The 19,323-nt window shown below is 47.1% G+C and overlaps 1 protein-coding gene across 1 annotated transcript in view; it reads right to left on the bottom strand.

Moving 5' to 3' along the window:
- The window catches only part of LOC116982756 (SNF-related serine/threonine-protein kinase-like), a 106,738-nt gene that overhangs the window by 23,795 nt on the left and 63,620 nt on the right, over nucleotides 1-19,323 (bottom strand). The window contains exon 3 of the mRNA XM_033036169.1: nucleotides 3,434-3,575. Coding sequence (XP_032892060.1) covers nucleotides 3,434-3,575 — 142 coding nt within the window. The remainder of the gene's footprint in view (nucleotides 1-3,433; nucleotides 3,576-19,323) is intronic.

Genomic DNA, 19,323 nt, shown 5'->3' with positions numbered 1-19,323 from the left:
GTATTGGTAGGATAAACATCAACAGGTGAGGGAAGCATCGTTAGCTGTGGGTCCAACACTGGCTGAGTGAGACGTTTAAAATACTAACTTCATGGTCAAGAGTGAAGTCTAGAGTGTCCCCCCCTCACCTTAAACCTATGTCCTCAGGTTCTTGATTGATCAGAGTAATCATCTTACTCTCACTCCAGTCATAGCCCAACCTACCCTATGGCAGCTCAAAGTACACAGTGGCGCAGCAGTACAGTTGCTGCCTTACAGCCAGAGACCCGGGTTCGATCCTGACTACGGGTGCTGTCTGTACGGTGTTTGTACATTCTCCCCGTGACCTGCGTGGGTTTTCTCCGGGTGCTCCAGTTTCCTCCCACTCTCTAAAGACGTAGGCTAATTGGCTTAGCAAAATTGTAAATTGTCCCTAGTGTGTGTAGGATATTGTTAGCGTGCGGGGGGCGCTGGTCTGCGCAGACTCTGTGGGCTGAAGGGTCTGTTTCCACGCTGTATCTCTAAACTAAACACACTGCAGGACTGTGGCCTTTTGCAAGCAGAATGCCAGGTTGGGTTTTTCTGCTCATTGATGCAGATTATCGAGTCGGACAGCGGGGCCTGGCGGTCGGTGCACAGTGCTCAGCAGTCACAGCAGACGCTGAGCACAAAAGATTTGAAATGCCCGCTAGCAAGTCGACGAGTCCTTTCCTGGCCGCTGCAAAGTGCTTCAGCTCAGGCACGGTGCATCGCGGGCGAGTCGACGTTTGATCCTCGGCCTTATTTATTTAATGCAGGAGGAGCTGGATCACTGCCACAAGACGCAGTCAAACTCCATTAATCTGGCACACTTGGGACTTTGGTGTCGCTGGACTTCAGACTAATCAGATGTTATTCGATTAATATCTCAACATACTTCTCATTCACTTTTTAAAAACAAAAGTAACGCAGTAACGGAGGCGGCACTGTGGCGCAGTTGGTAGAGCGGCTGCCTCAGTGCCAGGGACCCAGGTTACATCCCTGACCTCAGATGCTGTCTGTGCGGAGTTTGCACGTTCTTTCCGTTGTTTTCTCCAGGTGCTCCGGTTTCCTCCCGCACTCCAAAGACGTATAGGTTTATAGGTTAATTGACTTGGTATCATTGCAAATTGTCCCTAGTGTGTGTAGGGTAGTGTTAGCGGGCGGGGATCGCTGGTCAGCGCAGACTCGGTGGGCCGAAGGGCCTGGTTTCACGCTGTATCTCTCAACTAAACTAAAGCCAACAGCTAGAATTGCAGCCAGGTATAATAATAATAATAATGGATGGGATTTATATAGCGCCTTTCTAATACTCAAGGCGCTTTACATTGCATAATTCATTCACTCCTCAGTCACACTCGGTGGTGGTAAGCTACTTCTGTAGCCACAGCTGCCCTGGGGCAGACTGACAGAAGCGTGGCTGCCAATCTGCGCCTACGGCCCCTCCGGTATGTTATCGCGTGTCCATAATCAGCTCAGTCAAACAACGGGCCACCGCACTTTATCTGTTTCTACTTTTAGGTTCACTCGGTCTACACATGACTCTCAACGATAGTAATATTAGCTCACTTCCACCAACCTGTTGTAATTAGCAACTTCAGATGCACCCAGTAAAGTGGCAATATTCCTTGCGATGCTGCCTCTGCCGGCTACCAGTTGAGTGCACCACGATGGATTGGCAGCAATCCATGTAATCCTCTTTTGAAAAAGTGGCCAGCTGGACATAATTGGCACTATTTGCACTAAACGCAGCTTAATGACCTTGCTCCCTTCCTCCCGCCATCTCCGCCATCCCCATCCACCATTATCATTAAGCCTTATCATTCAATTGAACCCAACAGCTGGTTTCTATTATCGCACCAGGGCTTCAACTCAGTCATGCATGTACGGATGTCGGAGGCACAGTGGTGCATCGGTAGAGTTGCTGCCTTACAGCGCCAGGGACCTGGGTTCGATCCTGACCAGGGCTGCTGCCTGTACAGAGTTTGTACATTCTCCCCGTGTCCATGTGCGTTTTCTCCGGTTGCCTCCCAAACTCTAAAAAAGTATAGGTTTGTAGGTTAAATGGCTTTGGTGAAATTGAAAATTGTCCCTAGAGTTTGTAGGACATTGTGAATGTGCGGGGATCGCTGGTTGGCACGCATTAGATGGGCTGAAGGGCCTCTTTCCACGCTGTATCTCTAAACTAAACAGGAGTGTGGTGTACAGATATATGTGCCATGTACCCACTGGCCTGGAGCCCACACTGTATGAGGCAGCTTGCTCCAGCTACGTATACAATGCAGCATCAACAATATAACCACTTGCATGTAGAAGCAAGGAACTGCAGATGCTGGTTTACACTAAAGGACGCAGAAGTAACTCAGCAGGTCAGGCAGCATCTCTGGAGAACATGGACAGGTAATGTCTAGGGTCGGGATCCTTCTTCGGACTGATTGTGGTGGATGGGAGGAGGGGGGGGGGGGGTGAAGAAAGCTGGGAGAGAGGAGATGCAGGACAAAGCGTGGCAGGTAATAGGTGAACACAGGCGAGATAGGCAGATGGTGGAACAAAACCAGAGATTAACACAGGAATGGCAAGGTGGCTCAGCGGTAGAGTTGCTGCATTACTGCGCCATAGACCCGGGTTCAATCCTGACCATGGGTGGTATCTGTACAGAGTGTGTATGTCCTCCCCGTGACCGGGTCCTCCGATTTCCTCCCACACTCCAAAGACATCCAGGTTTGTAGGTTAATTTGGCTTCAGTACAAATTGTCCCCAGTGTATGGGATAGTGCTAGTGTACTGGGATCACTGGTCGACACGGATACGATGGGCTGAAGGGCCTGTTTCTGCACTGTATCCCTCATCTAAACTAAACAGAAGGTGTGAGACACAAGGATTGAAGAATTGCAATTTGTGAAGCCAGAGGAAGGAATGTAGTGGGGAAGGATGTGTGTGTGATATATGGTGATGGGGGGGGGGTGGTGGGGGGAGGTTGTTAGAAGTCATGCAAAATTGGAGAATTCAATGTTCATAACCATGAGGACAACAAGCAAAGGTCCCTGAAACGTCAGAGATGCTGCCTGAATCGCTGATTTATCCAGACATGCTGCCTGACTCGCTGAGTTACTCCAGCATTTTGTGCCGATCTTCAGTGTAAACCAGCATCTGCAGTTCCTTCCTGCCCATGAGCCTCCGTTGTACCATCGAGGCCAGACCTTTGCACAATGTATCTTGCAGGCGTAACACTTGACTTGAGGGAGCAAGCAGTAATGTAAGTTTTAAAATAAACCTGCCCTGTGAACAATCATCTTTGAAATAAAAGGGCAGAGATCAGGAGTGCAGCCCAATCTCCAGGCTCAGTGATCATAACCCATGTTTGGGTGCCGCTGTGATTAAACTGGTGACGTCGGATTATGTGAGAGACCAGCGGGTGTAGAGAGTGCGGTACTTACTGCCTGCAGTCAGCAGAGATGTGCTGGGGGACCGTGTAGCGGCAGTCCATGATCATGGTGAGGGTCTCGCTGTCGTTCACCTCGTGGAAAGGGGGGCATCCACACACCAACATGTACAGGATCACTCCCAGACTCCAGATATCTAGAACCAGAGGCACACACGGTCACTATCCAGTTTGTTAATAATTGTGCACATTTCCAAAATCAAATCAGCAGATAGTTTGATTATATAAAATTAATCATTGGTTAATATATATATTCTTGCATCCTAAATTGCAAAGCAATATTCCTTGGCAATATTCTCCTCCCTTGGATCCAGTGGTGGAAATGTGTGTGTGGGGGGGGGGGGGGGGTGGGGGGGGGGGGGTGGGGTGGGGGTGTACGCAGGGGTACGGCGTTCCCCTAGTTTTCGATTTCCAGCTCGGGTTTAATGAGCACTGCAGAAAGATTCGAGCCGTTTCTCACTTTATTCAACTCAGACGAAAACGATTAGTTTTCAGGGATCCACTTTATTTATAGAATGCATTTATCCACTTTATTTATAGAATGCAGTCGGAGACAGTAAGACTGGTGGGGGAACTGGGAAGGGGAGGGGATGGAGAGAGAGGGAAAGCAAGGGCTATTTGAAGTTAGAGAAGTCAATGTTCATACCGCTGGGGTGCAAGCTACCCAAGCGAAATATGAGGTGCTGCTCCTCCAATTTGTGCTGGGTCTCACTCTGACAATGGAGGAGGCCCAGGACAGAAAGGACAGATTGGGAATGGGAGGGGAATGGCATGAATTCACGGCTTTACCCTGCGCTACTTAATCCAAGGGCCAGCGAACGAGCGGACAGTCGGACAAAAGTATCGATCGTAGAGTGGAATAGATGACATAGAAACATAGAAATATAGAAAATAGGTGCAGGAGTAGGCCATTCGGCCCTTCGAGCCTGCACCGCCATTCAATATGATCATGGCTGATCATCCAATTCAGTATCCTGTACCTGCCTTCTCTCCATACCCCCTGATCCCTTTAGCCACAAGGACCACATCTAACTTCCTCTTAAATATAGCCAATGAACTGGCCTCAACTACCTTCTGTGGCAGAGAATTCCAGAGATTCACCACTTTCTGTGTAAAAAATGACATTTCGGGTTGAGATCCTTCTTCAGACTGAGTCAGGGGAAAGAGGAACAAGAGATATATGTGGTACTAATGACAAATGAATGGAAGATATGCCTATATCTCCCGTTTCCCTTTCCCTTGACTGTCAGTCTGAAGAAGGGTCTCGACCCGAAATGTCATCTATTCCACTCTATGATCTTTGGTTTCATCCGTCTGAGAGAGAGAGAAATGCAAGAAAGCAGCTATGACATATAATGCACAATAAACATTATTACAAATACACAATAAACAAGTTATACATTCTTGTACTCTTACATGGGTATGGCCGCACATTAAAACATCTCCCCCCTTCCTTCTCAACCTCAGCCCCATGGAATTTAGAGTACTCCTAAATCCCATTCCCATCACTGCTTGGATCAATCTATTACCTGTGTGGGAAGTAACTGCTAATGCTGGTTTACACTAAAGATCGACACAAAGTGCTGGAATAATTCAGCGGGTCTGTCAGCATCTTTGGAGAAAAAGAATGGGTGATGTTTTGGGTTGGAATCTTTCTTCAGACTGACAGTTTGAAGAGCTAACAATCCTTCAGTCTGAAGAAGTTGTTCTGATCTCTCCAGAGATGAAGGATCCCAACCCAAAATGTCACCTATCCATGTTCACCAGAGATGCTGCCAGACCTGCTGAGTTACTCCAATACTTTGTGTCTTTCTTTGTAAACCAGCACCTGCAGTTCCTTGTGCTCACGTACTCTCCTGCCACTCGTTGGCCTGTACATTAAACAGAAATGTTACAGATTATCAATGTAGCAGTGGTTATCACGTACATAGGAGCTGCGAGAATCCAGTAAAGATGGACAGTGAATGCAGGGACTTCTAGTTCACTCCTGCAACACTGCAGGAAAATCTCACATCCCTTAAACTCAGCGTTGATGCAGCTGACACCCATCAGAACTGGTCAAAGTAAGCAGTCCCTAACAGCAACATCAGGTGGGCATCCAGCCAGAACCAACTCCTGATGAGGTCTATACTCTGGAGCCTTGATATAATCTGCGCTCAGAGTTTCTATGTCCGACCCTTGTGCTCCTCTGCTCCAGCTGACTGACAGTAGCCTTAACCTTGGAGATTTCCCAAGGGTGCTGAGAGTGTAAAACAGACTCTAGGCGATCAGCCCTTGGTGACGAGCCACACACACATACAAATACACACAGGCATACACACACATACACACAGGCATACACACACTTCAGGAGTCTGAAGCAGGGTTTCGACCCGAAACTTTGCGTATTTCCTTCGCTCCATAGAGCCGCTGAGTTTCTCCAGCATTTTTGTCTACCTTCGATTTCCCAGCATCTGCAGTTCCTTCTTAAACACACACACACACATATATTTGTTACATCTATATATATGTATAGGGAAAAAAATCTTGGGAAATATGAGATAGATATATATATTTCCCAAGATTTTTTCCCCCTCTCAGTCTGATGAAGGGTCTCGACCCAAAACGTCACCTATTGCTTGTCTCCAGAGATACTGTTTGACCCCTGTGTTACTCCAGCATTTTGTGTGTGCGTGTACGAGTGCCCGGGCCTGTGTATTCCTTCAGTGGTGTCACTGGGGCACAACTTGCAGACACCATGTCCATCCATAGAGTCGTGCAGCACAGACTCAGACCCTTCGGCCCGACTTGTCCATGCCTTCCAAGATGCACACCTACATTGATGCCATTTTCCAGCATTTGGCCCATTACTCTCCCATCTACCTCATTGGCGACCATTGAATAATCTGCAATCGGACGCCGCTTCAAGGGACTGAACGCTTGGGGTGGTGGACAGAAGGCTCATCAAGAAAGTAGGAAGGAACTGCAGATGTTGGTTTACACTGAAGATGGACAAAAAAGGCTGGAGTAACTCAGCGGGACAGGTAGCATCTCTGGAGTGAAGGAATGGGTGACGTTTCAAGTCGAAACCCTTCTTCAGACTGAGCTCTCACCCATTCCTCCCCAGCCAGGCTCATCAAGAAGGCTACTTTGTTCTGAAGAATACTGATCCTCTAGTGCTGTGGGCACCACACTCATCCAGACAAGTAGCGATGATGCTGCCACTTTCCTGATGGTGCCTTGTAGATGGTGGAAAGGCCTTGGGGCATTCGGAGGAGGTACTTGCCTCCAGATTTCCAGATTATTTTGTTCTGGGAGAAACAGTGTTTATGTAGGCAGTCCAGTTTCTGTTCATTTTTTTTTAAAGTCCACATGTCCCAGCATAATTTATAATAATCTAATTCAGGAAATGAACCCTGCTGCTGAGGCCTAGCACTGCCTCGTTGCTAAGCAACGCCTGGTGACTTCCTTTGCTGACCATCCTGCCTATTGTAAAGAATATTGTGGAGCCAGATAACAAGCAATAGACCCAATGACAGACAGTATACACAGACGCATGCACACATGGACGCACGTACACACACACGTAGACGCACACACACACAGATGCACACACGCACACACACGCGCACACATGCATACACATGCACACACACGCACACACACACAGACGCACGCACACACACACACACACACACGTAGACGCACACACACACACAGATTCACACACATGCACACACACGCACACACATACACACACACACATACACACACACACACACACACACACGCACACACATACACACACACACATGCACACACACACATGCACACACATACACACGCACACACACAGATGCGCACACACACACACACACACAGACGCACGCATACACACACACACACACACGCACACACATACACACGTACACAGACGCACGCATACACACACACACACACACGCACACACATACACACGTACACACACACACATACACACACACACACACACGTGCACACACACGCACACACATACACACGCACACACATACACACACACATACACACACACACACACACACACACACACATTCAGATGCACACACATGCACACACACGTGCACACATACACACGCACAAACATACACACACACACATACACACGCACACACATGCACACATACGCGCACACACACAGACACACACACACATACACACACACACATACACACACACACACACACATGCACACGCACACGCACACACACACACACACATACACACGCACACATACATACACACGCACACACACACACACACCACATACGCACACACCACACACACACCACATACACACACACCACACACACACACACACACACACACACACACACACATACACACGCACACACACACACAGAATTAGCTGCACAAGCAAGGAGTTAAGTGTTACAATTATACTATCTTGAATTATTTGACAGGCCCAATCTTTGCACATCCCCAAACCTGGACTTTCCACACGTCACTTTGATTTTGTGTTTCAGGTATTATGTTTTATGTTGGCAAACCAATTTTCCTCCTGGGATAAATAAAGTTCTATTGTATGGTATGGTATTGTATTGTATGATATGGCATGGTATGGTATGGTATGGTATGGTATGGTATGGTAGAAGGGTCTTGACCCGAAATTTCACGTATCCAAGTTCTTCAGAGATACTGCCTGACCTGCTAAGTTACTCCGGCACTTTGTGTCTTTTTGTGTATTAACCAGCATCTGCAGTTCCTTGTTTCGACAGCGTACTTTGTATAAACTCCTGTCGTAACTTAACCAGTTATCTCTCTGGTTAGTCAATGGCATGCACCCAATAACCAAAATGCAATGAAAATCCAAGCTAATGGGGTGGAACGTGTTTGATGCTCGAATGTATGCACAGGAAACCCACGTTAGGATGGACCAAAAGGGGGAGAATGGTGTAGTTATGGTCAATTGTTCGCTGTGACTGAGTTAGGGATGACCATTGTGTAAGTAGCAGAAGCAAACAACTGCAGTTGCTGGTCAATACACAAAAAGACACAAAGTGCTGGAGTAACTCAGCGGGTCAGGCAGCATCTCTGGAGAACAAGGTTGAGATCCTTCAACAGACCAATGTTCTGGGGGGGGGGGGGGGAGGGGAGAAAGGGAGAAAAGAAAGTTGGAAGATGAGAGAGGCAGGACAATGCGTGGATGATAATATGTCGAGACGCAGGAAATTATTTTAATAGGCAGATGGCTGGAACAAAGCCCAGAGATAAAAGCAGTAGGTGTGAGAAAGGTTTTGTTACGAGTTGCGAAGCTAGATGGAGGAAAGTGGGAGGAGAGGAAGGGAGTGGGCCTGTATTTGGAGGAATTAAGAAAGGGGTAATTTGTTTGACATTTTCAGGATATGAAAAGAAACTGCTGGTTGAGGAATTGAGAACCAGGGAACTTGGTCTAAAACGTAGAACGAGGCAATGCAGAAGCAGCGTTTGGAAATGCTTTTATTCTTAAAAGATGATAGAAGTTTGGAAATACTTCCACAATGGAAAACTGATCAGGTATGGTGGGATTTGACCAAGAGATGGGTACATGAAGGCGGCACAGATTGCCCAATATCTCATTAAACATCACCTTTAGAAAGGAGATGAGGAGGAATTTCATTAGTCAGAGAGTGAGGCTTTACAGAACCAACAGTCTGCTGTACTGCATGTGTAGAGGGGACGTGGAGAGGATGTTTCCACTGGAGGCCAGAGCCTCAGAATAAAAGGATGTACCTTCAGGAAGGAGATGAGGCAGAATTTCTGTAGTCAGAGGGTGGTGAATCTGTGGAATTCATTGCCACAGACGGCTGCGGAGGCCACTTCAACTGATATTTTAAAGGCGGAAATTGACAGAATCTTGATTAGTAAGGGTGTTGGGTCTTATGGGGAGAAGGTGGGAAAATGTGGTTGAGAGGGAAAGATAGATCAGTCTTGATTGAATGGCAGAGCAGACTAGATGGGCCAAATTATGAAAAAGGCTCGAGGTAAATTGCTGACTTCTTAGTCCCATGTTCCATTTCCAGTCATTGAAAGTTCAACGCAGCACATTAAAAAAGCAGAACAAATGTGTCCTCTGGTCTTTTGATGGCAATTGATTGCTTTCGTTTGAACTGCAAAATGGAGAGGAAAAAGATCTGAGCTTTCACTTCGATAGTATTTTATGGGAGAACTGAAACCAGTGACTCCGCTGCAGATTAATTATTAAACATATATTAAATATTTAGATATTGTACAGTTATTTTCTGCTGTAATGACAGGATCGTTATTGATTTCTTGCACACCCGCTGCAGTCGGGGCTAAATTCTCCATGATTAATGTGATATCGGTGGTGGTCTAGGAGATCAGATTTCCCACAGTCGCTCTCCATTGCCCGGGCTGCTTTGCAAAGACATCATTATGGCGTCTCTGAGGACTGGTGCAAAAAAACACACACAGGTTCAGAAAGGCCCTCCAGCATTCTCCGACTAAACATGAAACCGGAGCCCTCCCAAGATACTTCTCCGAGCGAGAGCCGTTCTTTCTCGCTAAGTGTACCACGTAGGTACGGGGGGGGGGGGGGGGGGGGGGGGGAACATTTCTTCCAAAGCCAACAGTCTCTCAATCTCTGCTTGCCTTCTCCCCTGGGCACAAGGCAAGGGTCAGATTACACTGGCTCACCAGCTTTCAAAACAATCCCCCACTGCAGGCTCAGAAAACACCTCTGTGGGGGAATTAGCCACCCCCTGCACCTCCTTGGCTTTCCTGTCCAGTGCTGCCTCAGCTGGAGCCATGTTCCTAAGTTATAGGAACAGAATTAGGCCATTCGGCCCATCAAGTCTACTCCACCATTCAATCATGGCTGATCTATCTTTCCCTCTCAACACAATTCTCCTGCCTTCTCCTCATAACCCCTGATACCCTTACTAATCAAGAACCTGTCAATCTCCGCCTTAAAAATATTCATCAGCCCCAGGTGTCCATGGCAACGAATTCCACAGATTCACCACCCGCTGACTAAATAAATTCCTCATCATCTCCTTTCTAAATGTACTTTTTTTTAAATTCTGAAGCTATGTCCTCTGGTCCTAGACCCTCCCACTAGTGGAAACATCCTCTCCACATTCACTCTATCCAGGCTTCCTCGAGGTTCCCCCCTTACCCCTCTAAACTCCAGCGAGTACAGGCCCAGTGCTGTCAAACGCTCATCATATGTTAACCCATTCATTCCTGGGATCATTCGCAAAAACCTCCCGTGGACCCTCTTCAAGACCAGCACACCCTTCCTCAGATATGGTGCCCAAAGCCGTTCATAATGCTCCAAATGCGGTCTGACCAGTGCCTTATAAAGCCTCAGCTTTATACATCCCTGTTTTTATATTCTAGTTCTCTCAAAATAAATGCTAGCATTGTATTTGCCTTCCTTACTACCGAGTAGGAGAAGTAGTAGGGAAGCAGTAGGAATCAGCGACAAGTCTGCTCAAGCCTGCCCTGCCATTCAATACGATCATGGCTGATCTGTCCTAGGTCTCACCTTCTCTTCTGTACCTACCTGTTCTCCACAGCCCTTTATTCCCCACCTTTCAAAAATGTATCCACCTCCTCTGACTACGCAGGCACATGTCCTGTGATCTAGTCTCCATAACCCTCAACCCATGTATAATTGCATACTCCATAATCCATAACTAGCCACTATACATTTGGACAGGTACATGGATAGGAAAGGTTTAGAGGAATATGGGCCAAACACGGGCAGGTGGGACAAGTGTAGATGGGACAAATTGGTCGGTGTGGGAAAGTTGAGCCGAAGGGCCTGTTTCCATGTTGTTTAACTATGACTCCATAACTCTAACCCAATGGAGTGGATGATTCCAGAGATTCTCCAATCTTTCAGAGGCTTTCCAACCAATATCCACCGCATATGCCCTTTTGGGATCTTATGTCTTTTCAAAAGAATACCCCTCATTTTCCAAATTGCAAAGAGTGTAGATACAGTTTCTTTAACCATTCACGATAGGACAGCTCTCTGATCTCAGACGTGAGCCTGGTGAATCTGTTCAGGAGCGTGTTCGATGTCTACACCTCGCTCTCTTCATGAAGAGTATTGCTCACTTAGCAATTTCTTGAAGGACATTCCTCTTTCACTCTCCCGACCTGAACAGAGGCAATGAAATGGCCTACAAGCCTGAACTGACGCTGACCACGTAGCAAACACGCAGGCAATTTCCTTCTGGATCACGCTTTGAGGGTCTACGACCACAAGAGACACCAGGAACTGCAGGCACTGGAGCCTTGCATAGAACACACAGTGGTGCAGCGGTAGAGCTGCTGCCTTACAACGCCAGAGACCCGGTTCAATCCACACCACACTTGCTGTCTATACGGAGTTTGTACGCTCTCCCTGTGACAGCGTGGGGTTTTTTTTGGGAGCTCTGGTTTCCTCCCATACTACAAAGATGTACAGGTTTGTAGGTTAATTGGCTTCCGTAAAATTATAATTTGCCCCTAGTGTGTAGGATTGTGCTAGTGTATGGCGTGATTGCTGGTCGGCGTGGACTCCGTGGGCTACAGGGCCTTTTTCTGCGCCTTATCTCTAAAGTCTAAAAAAACACAAAGTGTTGGAGTAACTCAGCGGGTCAGGCAGCATCTCTGGAAGACGCGGCTAGGCGACGTTTCGGGTCGGATTCCTTCATTGACCCTATCTAATATCTAATATCTCCAGAGATGGTGCCTGACCCGTTGAGTTACTCCAGCACTTTGTCTTCAATCTCAATCCTGGCTCCAGGAAGGTAAATCAAAATCTTCAAGAGTAAACAAATGATATAGTCAAAGTCAAAGTATCCTTTATTGTCATTCAGACCTTTCGGTCTGAACGAAATGTTGTTGCCTTGCAGTCCTACATATAATAAAATAACAAAACACACAATAAACACAAATTTAACATCCACCACAGTGAGTTCACCAGACACCTCCTCACTGTGATGGAAGGCAAAAGTCTTAAGCCTTTGTCTCTTCCCTCCTTGTTCTCCCTCTGCGCTGATGCGATCCAGGCTTCCGACGTTGTGACCCCGCCGGGTGATGGTAAGTAAGTGCCGCGGCTTAACTGTGCTCCGCGAACGGGCCGGTTCAAACTCCGCGGCCCAGGGCGGTCGAAGCTGCCGAAGCTGCCACCCTCCAGTCCAGCGGACGAAGCTGTTGTTGCGGGAGCTCCGGAAAAACAGGTCACCAACCTGTGACCTGCGAGCTCCCGACGATGTCGTCCACTGGCCGAACCTCCGAAGTCGGGTCGCCGCCGAAAGCGGAACGCCGCCTCAGCCCCATAGTAATTAAATGGTGCAAGTGAGATCTGGGGGCAGCACTTCAATTATCCATCCAATGCTTTCCAATACATTCCTGCAGCATTGCCTGCTGAGGAATACATTGTATCTAAAAATACTGAGCGGTGGTGAAGTTGGAAGAAAGCCCTCAGAATCCTCTTTCACAAAAACTCCCCACTGCCAGAGCTCGCATCTACATAGTAACACTGGAACAGCAAGATCTGAATGGGAAATGTTTGCAGCAGTGAAATAGCAACAAAGGAGAGAGACTAAGCTTTTGGCAATTGGATTTAAACTCCGCAGAGAGGAAGTGCATGCTCCAAACAAGGCTTGTTTTCTTAATAATATGAACATTAGATTGACGAGGTATTAAGTGAAGTCTTTTAAACCCTTTCTGGAGTAAGTGCTCGGAAGTTAGCTGCCTCTTGGGATGGTGGGTGGATTCCCTATCACTCATTAAACCTGGGCTTAAACAAAGAGCTCCTCAGTCTTGTTCAGATGGAGGATTATCGGATTCAAGTCTGTGCTTGGCAGATTAGGTTAAAACATGGATCTGAGTCAGGTATGACATCCAGCATTCCGACAATCCATAGTCTGAATGATATTCCATACAGCCGTTCAACACATTAGTTTATAGAGTCATCAACATTTGCTGTTCCTTGTGCCTACAGGACAGCTTTGGGACAAGTTGAAGTCCAACCCTCTGTATCTCACATACAAGTAAAAGCGTTAAGTTAATCTGTGGGATCAATCATTTTATAAGATCATTCATATAGTCATGGTCGTATAGTGTGGAAACAGCCCCTCCGGCCAAACTCGTCCACACCGTTCAACATGTCCCAACTACACTCGTCCCACTTGCCTGGCGTTTGGCCCACATCCCTCTAAACTATTCACGTACGTGTCCAAGTGTGTCTTAAACGTTGCGATAGTCTCCGCCTCCACCTCCTCCGGCAGCTCGTTCCATACACTCACCACCCTTTGTGGAAACAAGCCCATTCGGCCCATCGAGCCTATGCTGACCATCAATCACCTAGTTATATGTTATCCCACTTTAAGAGCGTGGTGTATCTGTGGAATTCATTGCCACAGACGGCTGTGGAGGCCAAGTCATTGAGTATTTTTATGGCTGAGATTGGCAGTTTCCTGATTAGTTCCGGTGTCAGGGGTTACAGGGAGAAGGCAGGAGAATGGAGTTGTGAGGGATATATCAGCCATGATTGAATGGTGGAGTAGACTTGATGGGCCGAATGGTCTAATTTTGCTCCTATAACTTTCGCATCCTCTCCCTACACACTAGGGGCAATTTACAGCGGCCAATAAGCCTGCAAACCCGCACGTCTTTTGGGATGCGGGAAGAAACCGGAGCACTCGGAGAAAACCCATGCGGTCACAGGGAGAACGTACAACCCCCCACCCAGGCAGCAGCCGAGGTCAGGATCAAACCCTGGTCTCTGGCGCTGTGAGGTAACAACTCTACCGCTGTGCCACCGTGCTGCCCTCTACACCAGCTGAATTGTTTTAAAACATTGTGTGACCTTTCCAACTGGATTTTGATTTATTAATATGGAGGCAAGGATTGCTAAGCCGTGGATCTGCAAGTTAAGGGGTGAGAATGCCTATAAACTTGGAGTGGGTGACTTTGTTGCTCCTTTTATGGGCCAGGGTTACCAGCTGCACCACTGTGCCAGCCCTAGCACAGCGTCTGGATGGGGCACGGAAAATCATCCTTCCTTTTTGTCATTTGTGGGCATGTGTTTATAGCTCAAACACTTGGGCCACATTAAAAGTTAAACCGAGATTGGCATGCAGCAGATTCAGCTACCGAACACAAGGGAGTGCTCTCCACTTTGGACTGAACACTCTTCATAATTTGGCTCTGTGCTGGGTTCCATCACCCCCCCCCCTCCACACACACACACACACCAACCCCACCCAGCTAGGAAAGGTCATCAATCAATTAATCTGAAGTAAAAAATTTTTTTTATTCGACTTTTCCTAACATAGAAACATAGAAAATAGCTGCAGGAGGAGGCCATTCGGCCCTTCGAGCCAGCTCCGCCATTCATTGTGATCATGGCTGACCGTCCCTTATCAATAACCCGTGCCTACTTCTCCCCATATCCCTTGACTCCACTAGCCCCTAAAGTATCTAACTCTCTCTTAAATCCATCCAGTGACTTGGCCTCCACTGCCCTCTGTGGCAGGAATTCCATAAATTCACAACTCTCTGGGTGAAAAACCCTCTCTGGGTAACCTCATCTCAAAAGACAGTGCCTTAGTGAAACTGTACAAAAGGAACTGCAGATGCTGGCATATATTGAAGATAGACACAAAGTGCTGAATTAAGTCAATGGGTCAATGGGTCAGGCAGCAGCTCTGGAGAAAATTGAATGGGTGACATTTCGGGTCGGGACCCCCCTTCAGACGTATTAAGAATAAATACTCTGCAATAAAATGACCTTGTTGATTGTAAAGGAGGTTTTAAATTTAAGAACAGCACTAGACCAATACAAGTTTGTTCAACTAATGAATGTAGAGTTGCTCCCAGCCTATCCCAATGCTTCAAAAGCAAATTCGACCCACACATGCTGGTTCACAATTTAATCAACAGAGAACAAGTTGGCCATTCCATTCCATTCCATTGGCAATACAAACAGGGTTCTCTGTATATTTATATACAGGACAAACATCAATTCATTTCTAGCCTCAAACTACACTGTGGCTATTAAAATTAAGTGAAAAATAAGGATCGGTCTCTCAAGAGTTTTATTGGATGGAAAAACATTCTCCACGATTACTCAAGAAAGGTCAAATGTTCTCCGCACAGCCCATTTTCCCAACAAAGCGATCGATACAACTAAAGCTCTTAAACACAACACAGGGAGCCATGGAGATAATGGGATATTCTGACCGAGATTAAAGACTTTGCATTTTAATCCTAACCGTTTGTTTGATGTGTTGTGGACCCTGCAAGTCCCCGCGGTACAACCTTCACCCTGCCTCCTAGCACCAGGACCTCTGCGCCAAGACTTGCGTGAGACCAGACTATCTATGCACATCGCCGCTTTGTTGGAATGAAACAGAGTCGCAATTAAATAAATATCTCAAAAGGTTTGTTTTCCATTCACATCATCCAACCTCCGCCCCACTACGTAGAAACTAAAAGGCTGTCAAAATAGGAAACAGATGGTACAAACAGCCAGAGACGCACAAACATATAGAGACTCGCAGACATGTAGCAGTGGCCACTGTGAAGGCATGTTAAGTTTTAGATACAGAAAAGTACGGGCAATAAACTGGTCAGTTTAACAGCGTAATATTTGATGTAAATTCACATTTATTTTCCATTTTCCATGCACTTCCCCCCCCCCCCCCCCCCTTTACCCTTTATTTCCTCTCAGGCTTTTTGTTTAGCCTAATCAGCCAGCTGAAGGAATTCATGGACACATTCCAAGACTCTGTTCCTTGGCACCAGTCCCTTCGCAATGCATTCCTCGAGACTGTGTAACAAATCTTCAGCAATTCCCTCACACAATCATCTGTGCTGCACATTTTTGAGAGGTTAAAAATAAACTAATTTGGACAACACATTTTAAGGGGGAAAAAAAAGTGCCCTTTTATAACCGCTCAATGGCTTACGAGTGGCACTTTGGGGGAAATGCTCCAAACCAGGCTATTGGGAGAGCACAAAGGGTGTAAACATTATGTTCTGCCTTCTCCCCAATCATCTGGAATGCAGCTAAGTGGCCAGATTGGTGGGATCATGAGCAAATGTCCTTCCAACTATGCTTCTGGGGATGGTTGTGAAATTGTAAATTGGCCCTAGTGTGTGTATGATAGTGTTGGTGTACAGGGATCACTGACCGGCACAGACTAGGTGGGCCTATTTCCGTGCTGTATCTCTAAATAAACTAAACTAAAAGATGCAGCATTAAAACAGGCCCTTCAGCCGACTGAGTCCATGCCGACCATCGATCGCCCATTCACACCAGTTCTATGCTATCCCACTTTCACATCAACTCCCTACACACTAGGAGCAATGTACAGAGGGCAATTCACCTGCAAACGTGCACGTCATTGAGATGTGGGAGGAAACCGGAACACCCGCAGTCACAGGGAGAACGTGCAAACTCCAAATAAACAGCATCCGAGGTCAGATTCGAACCGGTGTCTCTGGCACTGTGAGGCAATGGCTCTACCAACTGCACCACTGTGCCGCCCTTACATCAGTTACAGACGTTTTCTAAATCCTCTTTCCCTTTTGCACACAACCAATTTTCAAGGGCCAGTTGCATTATACACTCTTGAGCACTCCAATGATCCAGGATATTGGATACATATACTTTATCTTGATGAAATCTTTGGAAATCAAATCCATCCAGCATTTTCTGTCAAGGGAAATGGTGACCTGAAAACTAAACCTCCGTTCTTTACATGCGGTGGGGGGGGGGGAAAGAAAACCAGGGCATGTGGAGAGAATGATAGAGTGATACAGCGTGGAAACAGGCACTTCGGCCCAACTTGCCCACACTGGCCTACATGACCCAGCTTCACTAGTCCCACCTGCCACGTGTGCCTCATAACCCTCTAAAATCGTCTTTTGCATGTACGCATCTACCTGTGGCTCTATTCGACTGATGATGGTGATATTGTGAACTCTGCAATGTAACACGCTTGGAGTGGATCCCACCAATCTTGGAGACCATGTGGCTGCAGAGATATTTCGAGATTGTAACATGTACGCAGCAAGAGACGTGTTGATTTGCCACCACTCCACGCACACATCTATACACATTCTGCTTGAGTAGCTTCTGCCTGAAGACGATCTGTTTCAAATGGGTCAAACAGAGTGTTGTGTGAAGATGATGAAACCAGCACATCCAGGCATGTTCCTCCGGGACACAAAAAGCTGGAGTAACTCAATGGGTCGGGCAGCCTCTCTGGAGAAAAGGAATAGGCGGCGTTTAGGGTCGAGACCCTTCTTCAGACCCACTGTGTTACTCCAGGCACTTTTTGTGTCTATCTTCGGTTTAAACCAGCATCTGCAGTTCCTTCCTACACATGTTCCATCGGGATCTTGTTTCAAACTTCTGCCAGACAAGCCCAATTCCAATGAGTCCAAAGATAGACACAGAGAGCTGGAGTCAGGCGGCACCTCTGGAGAAAAAGGATTAGTGACATTTCGGGTCGGGACCCTTCTTCTGACTGAAAGCGGGTGGGGGTGAAGAGCTGGAGGTGAGCAAAGACCAGCGTCAGTCAGGGGCCGGCCACAAATGGCCTCAGGCAGGGACGCGCCTGGCAAACCCATTCTTGGCTAGGGAAGGTGCGATCTCAAGAGAAACATTGTGGAGAATTGTTGAGCTGGTAAAAGGTCTAGGGTGGAGGAAGGGTGAGTCCAGTTTCCATGAAGAATAGCCAGACCCTTCCTGTGTTAATGCAGGTGTTTCTATCTCTGTACCGAGGATTCAATCAGTTCTGATGATGGGTGAGCTCAAGAAACAAACCTGGCGCTGTGCCCAGGATACGATCTCCGTAGATTCACCAATTAGCTTCCACAGTCAACTTTAAATAACACGGTGAAACAAAAGGAGTGCATTTATGGCCATTGCCTGTAGGACATATTTTTAATGAACCTTGGGGACGACTTAATATGGAAAGTTTGTCAAACGTTAGCTTTTTAACGTCTTGTAAGCTAGAGAGACTGCAGGTTGTGGTGAGGAAAGCTGCTGGGACAGACTGCAAGCTTTGTAGAACCAACAGTCTGCTGTACTGCATGCGTAAGGGGGATGTGGAGAGGATGTTTCCACTAGAGGCCAGAGCCTCAGAATAAAAGGACGTACCTATAGAAAGATGGGGAGGAATTTCTTTAGTCAGAGGGTGGTGAATCTGTGGAATTCATTGCCGCAGATGGCTGTGGAGGCCAGGTCAATGGTTATTTTTAAGTCGGAGATGAATAGATTCTTGATTAGTACGGGTGTCAGCGGTTACGGGGAGAAGGCAGGAGAATGGGGTTAAGAGGGAAAGATAGATCAGCCATGACTGAGTGGCGGAGTAGACTTGATGGGCTGAATGGCCTATTGCTGCTCCTATCACGTATGAATGTGTCTAGACAGGGAAGATATACAGAAATGAATCTCACCTTCATGAACCAACCAGCATCACAATGCATCGGCAATGAAATGAAAACCCACAATCTGAACTCTGAAACCTATGCCTGATAATCTTCCTGAACAAGGTGCAACACCTTAGGCTGGCATGGTGGCGCAGCGTTGGAGTTGCTGCCTTACAGCACCAGAGACCCGGGTTCGATCCTGACCATGGGTGCTGTCTGTACGGAGTTCGTACGTTCTCCCCGTGACCTGTGTGGGTTTTCTCAGAGATGCTTGGATTCCTCCCACACTCCAAAGACGTACAGGTTTGTAGGTTAATTGGCTTGGTATAAGTGTAAATTGTCCCTAGTGCGTGTAGGATAGTGTTAGCGTGCGGGGATTGCTGGTCGGCACGGGCTCAGTGGGCCGGAGGGCGTGAATTCGCGTGGTATCTCTAAATAAAC

The sequence above is a fragment of the Amblyraja radiata genome, chromosome 17 (genome assembly GCF_010909765.2).
Source record: "Amblyraja radiata isolate CabotCenter1 chromosome 17, sAmbRad1.1.pri, whole genome shotgun sequence".
NCBI lineage: Eukaryota > Metazoa > Chordata > Chondrichthyes > Rajiformes > Rajidae > Amblyraja > Amblyraja radiata.
This window is presented reverse-complemented; position numbering and strand designations above follow the sequence as displayed.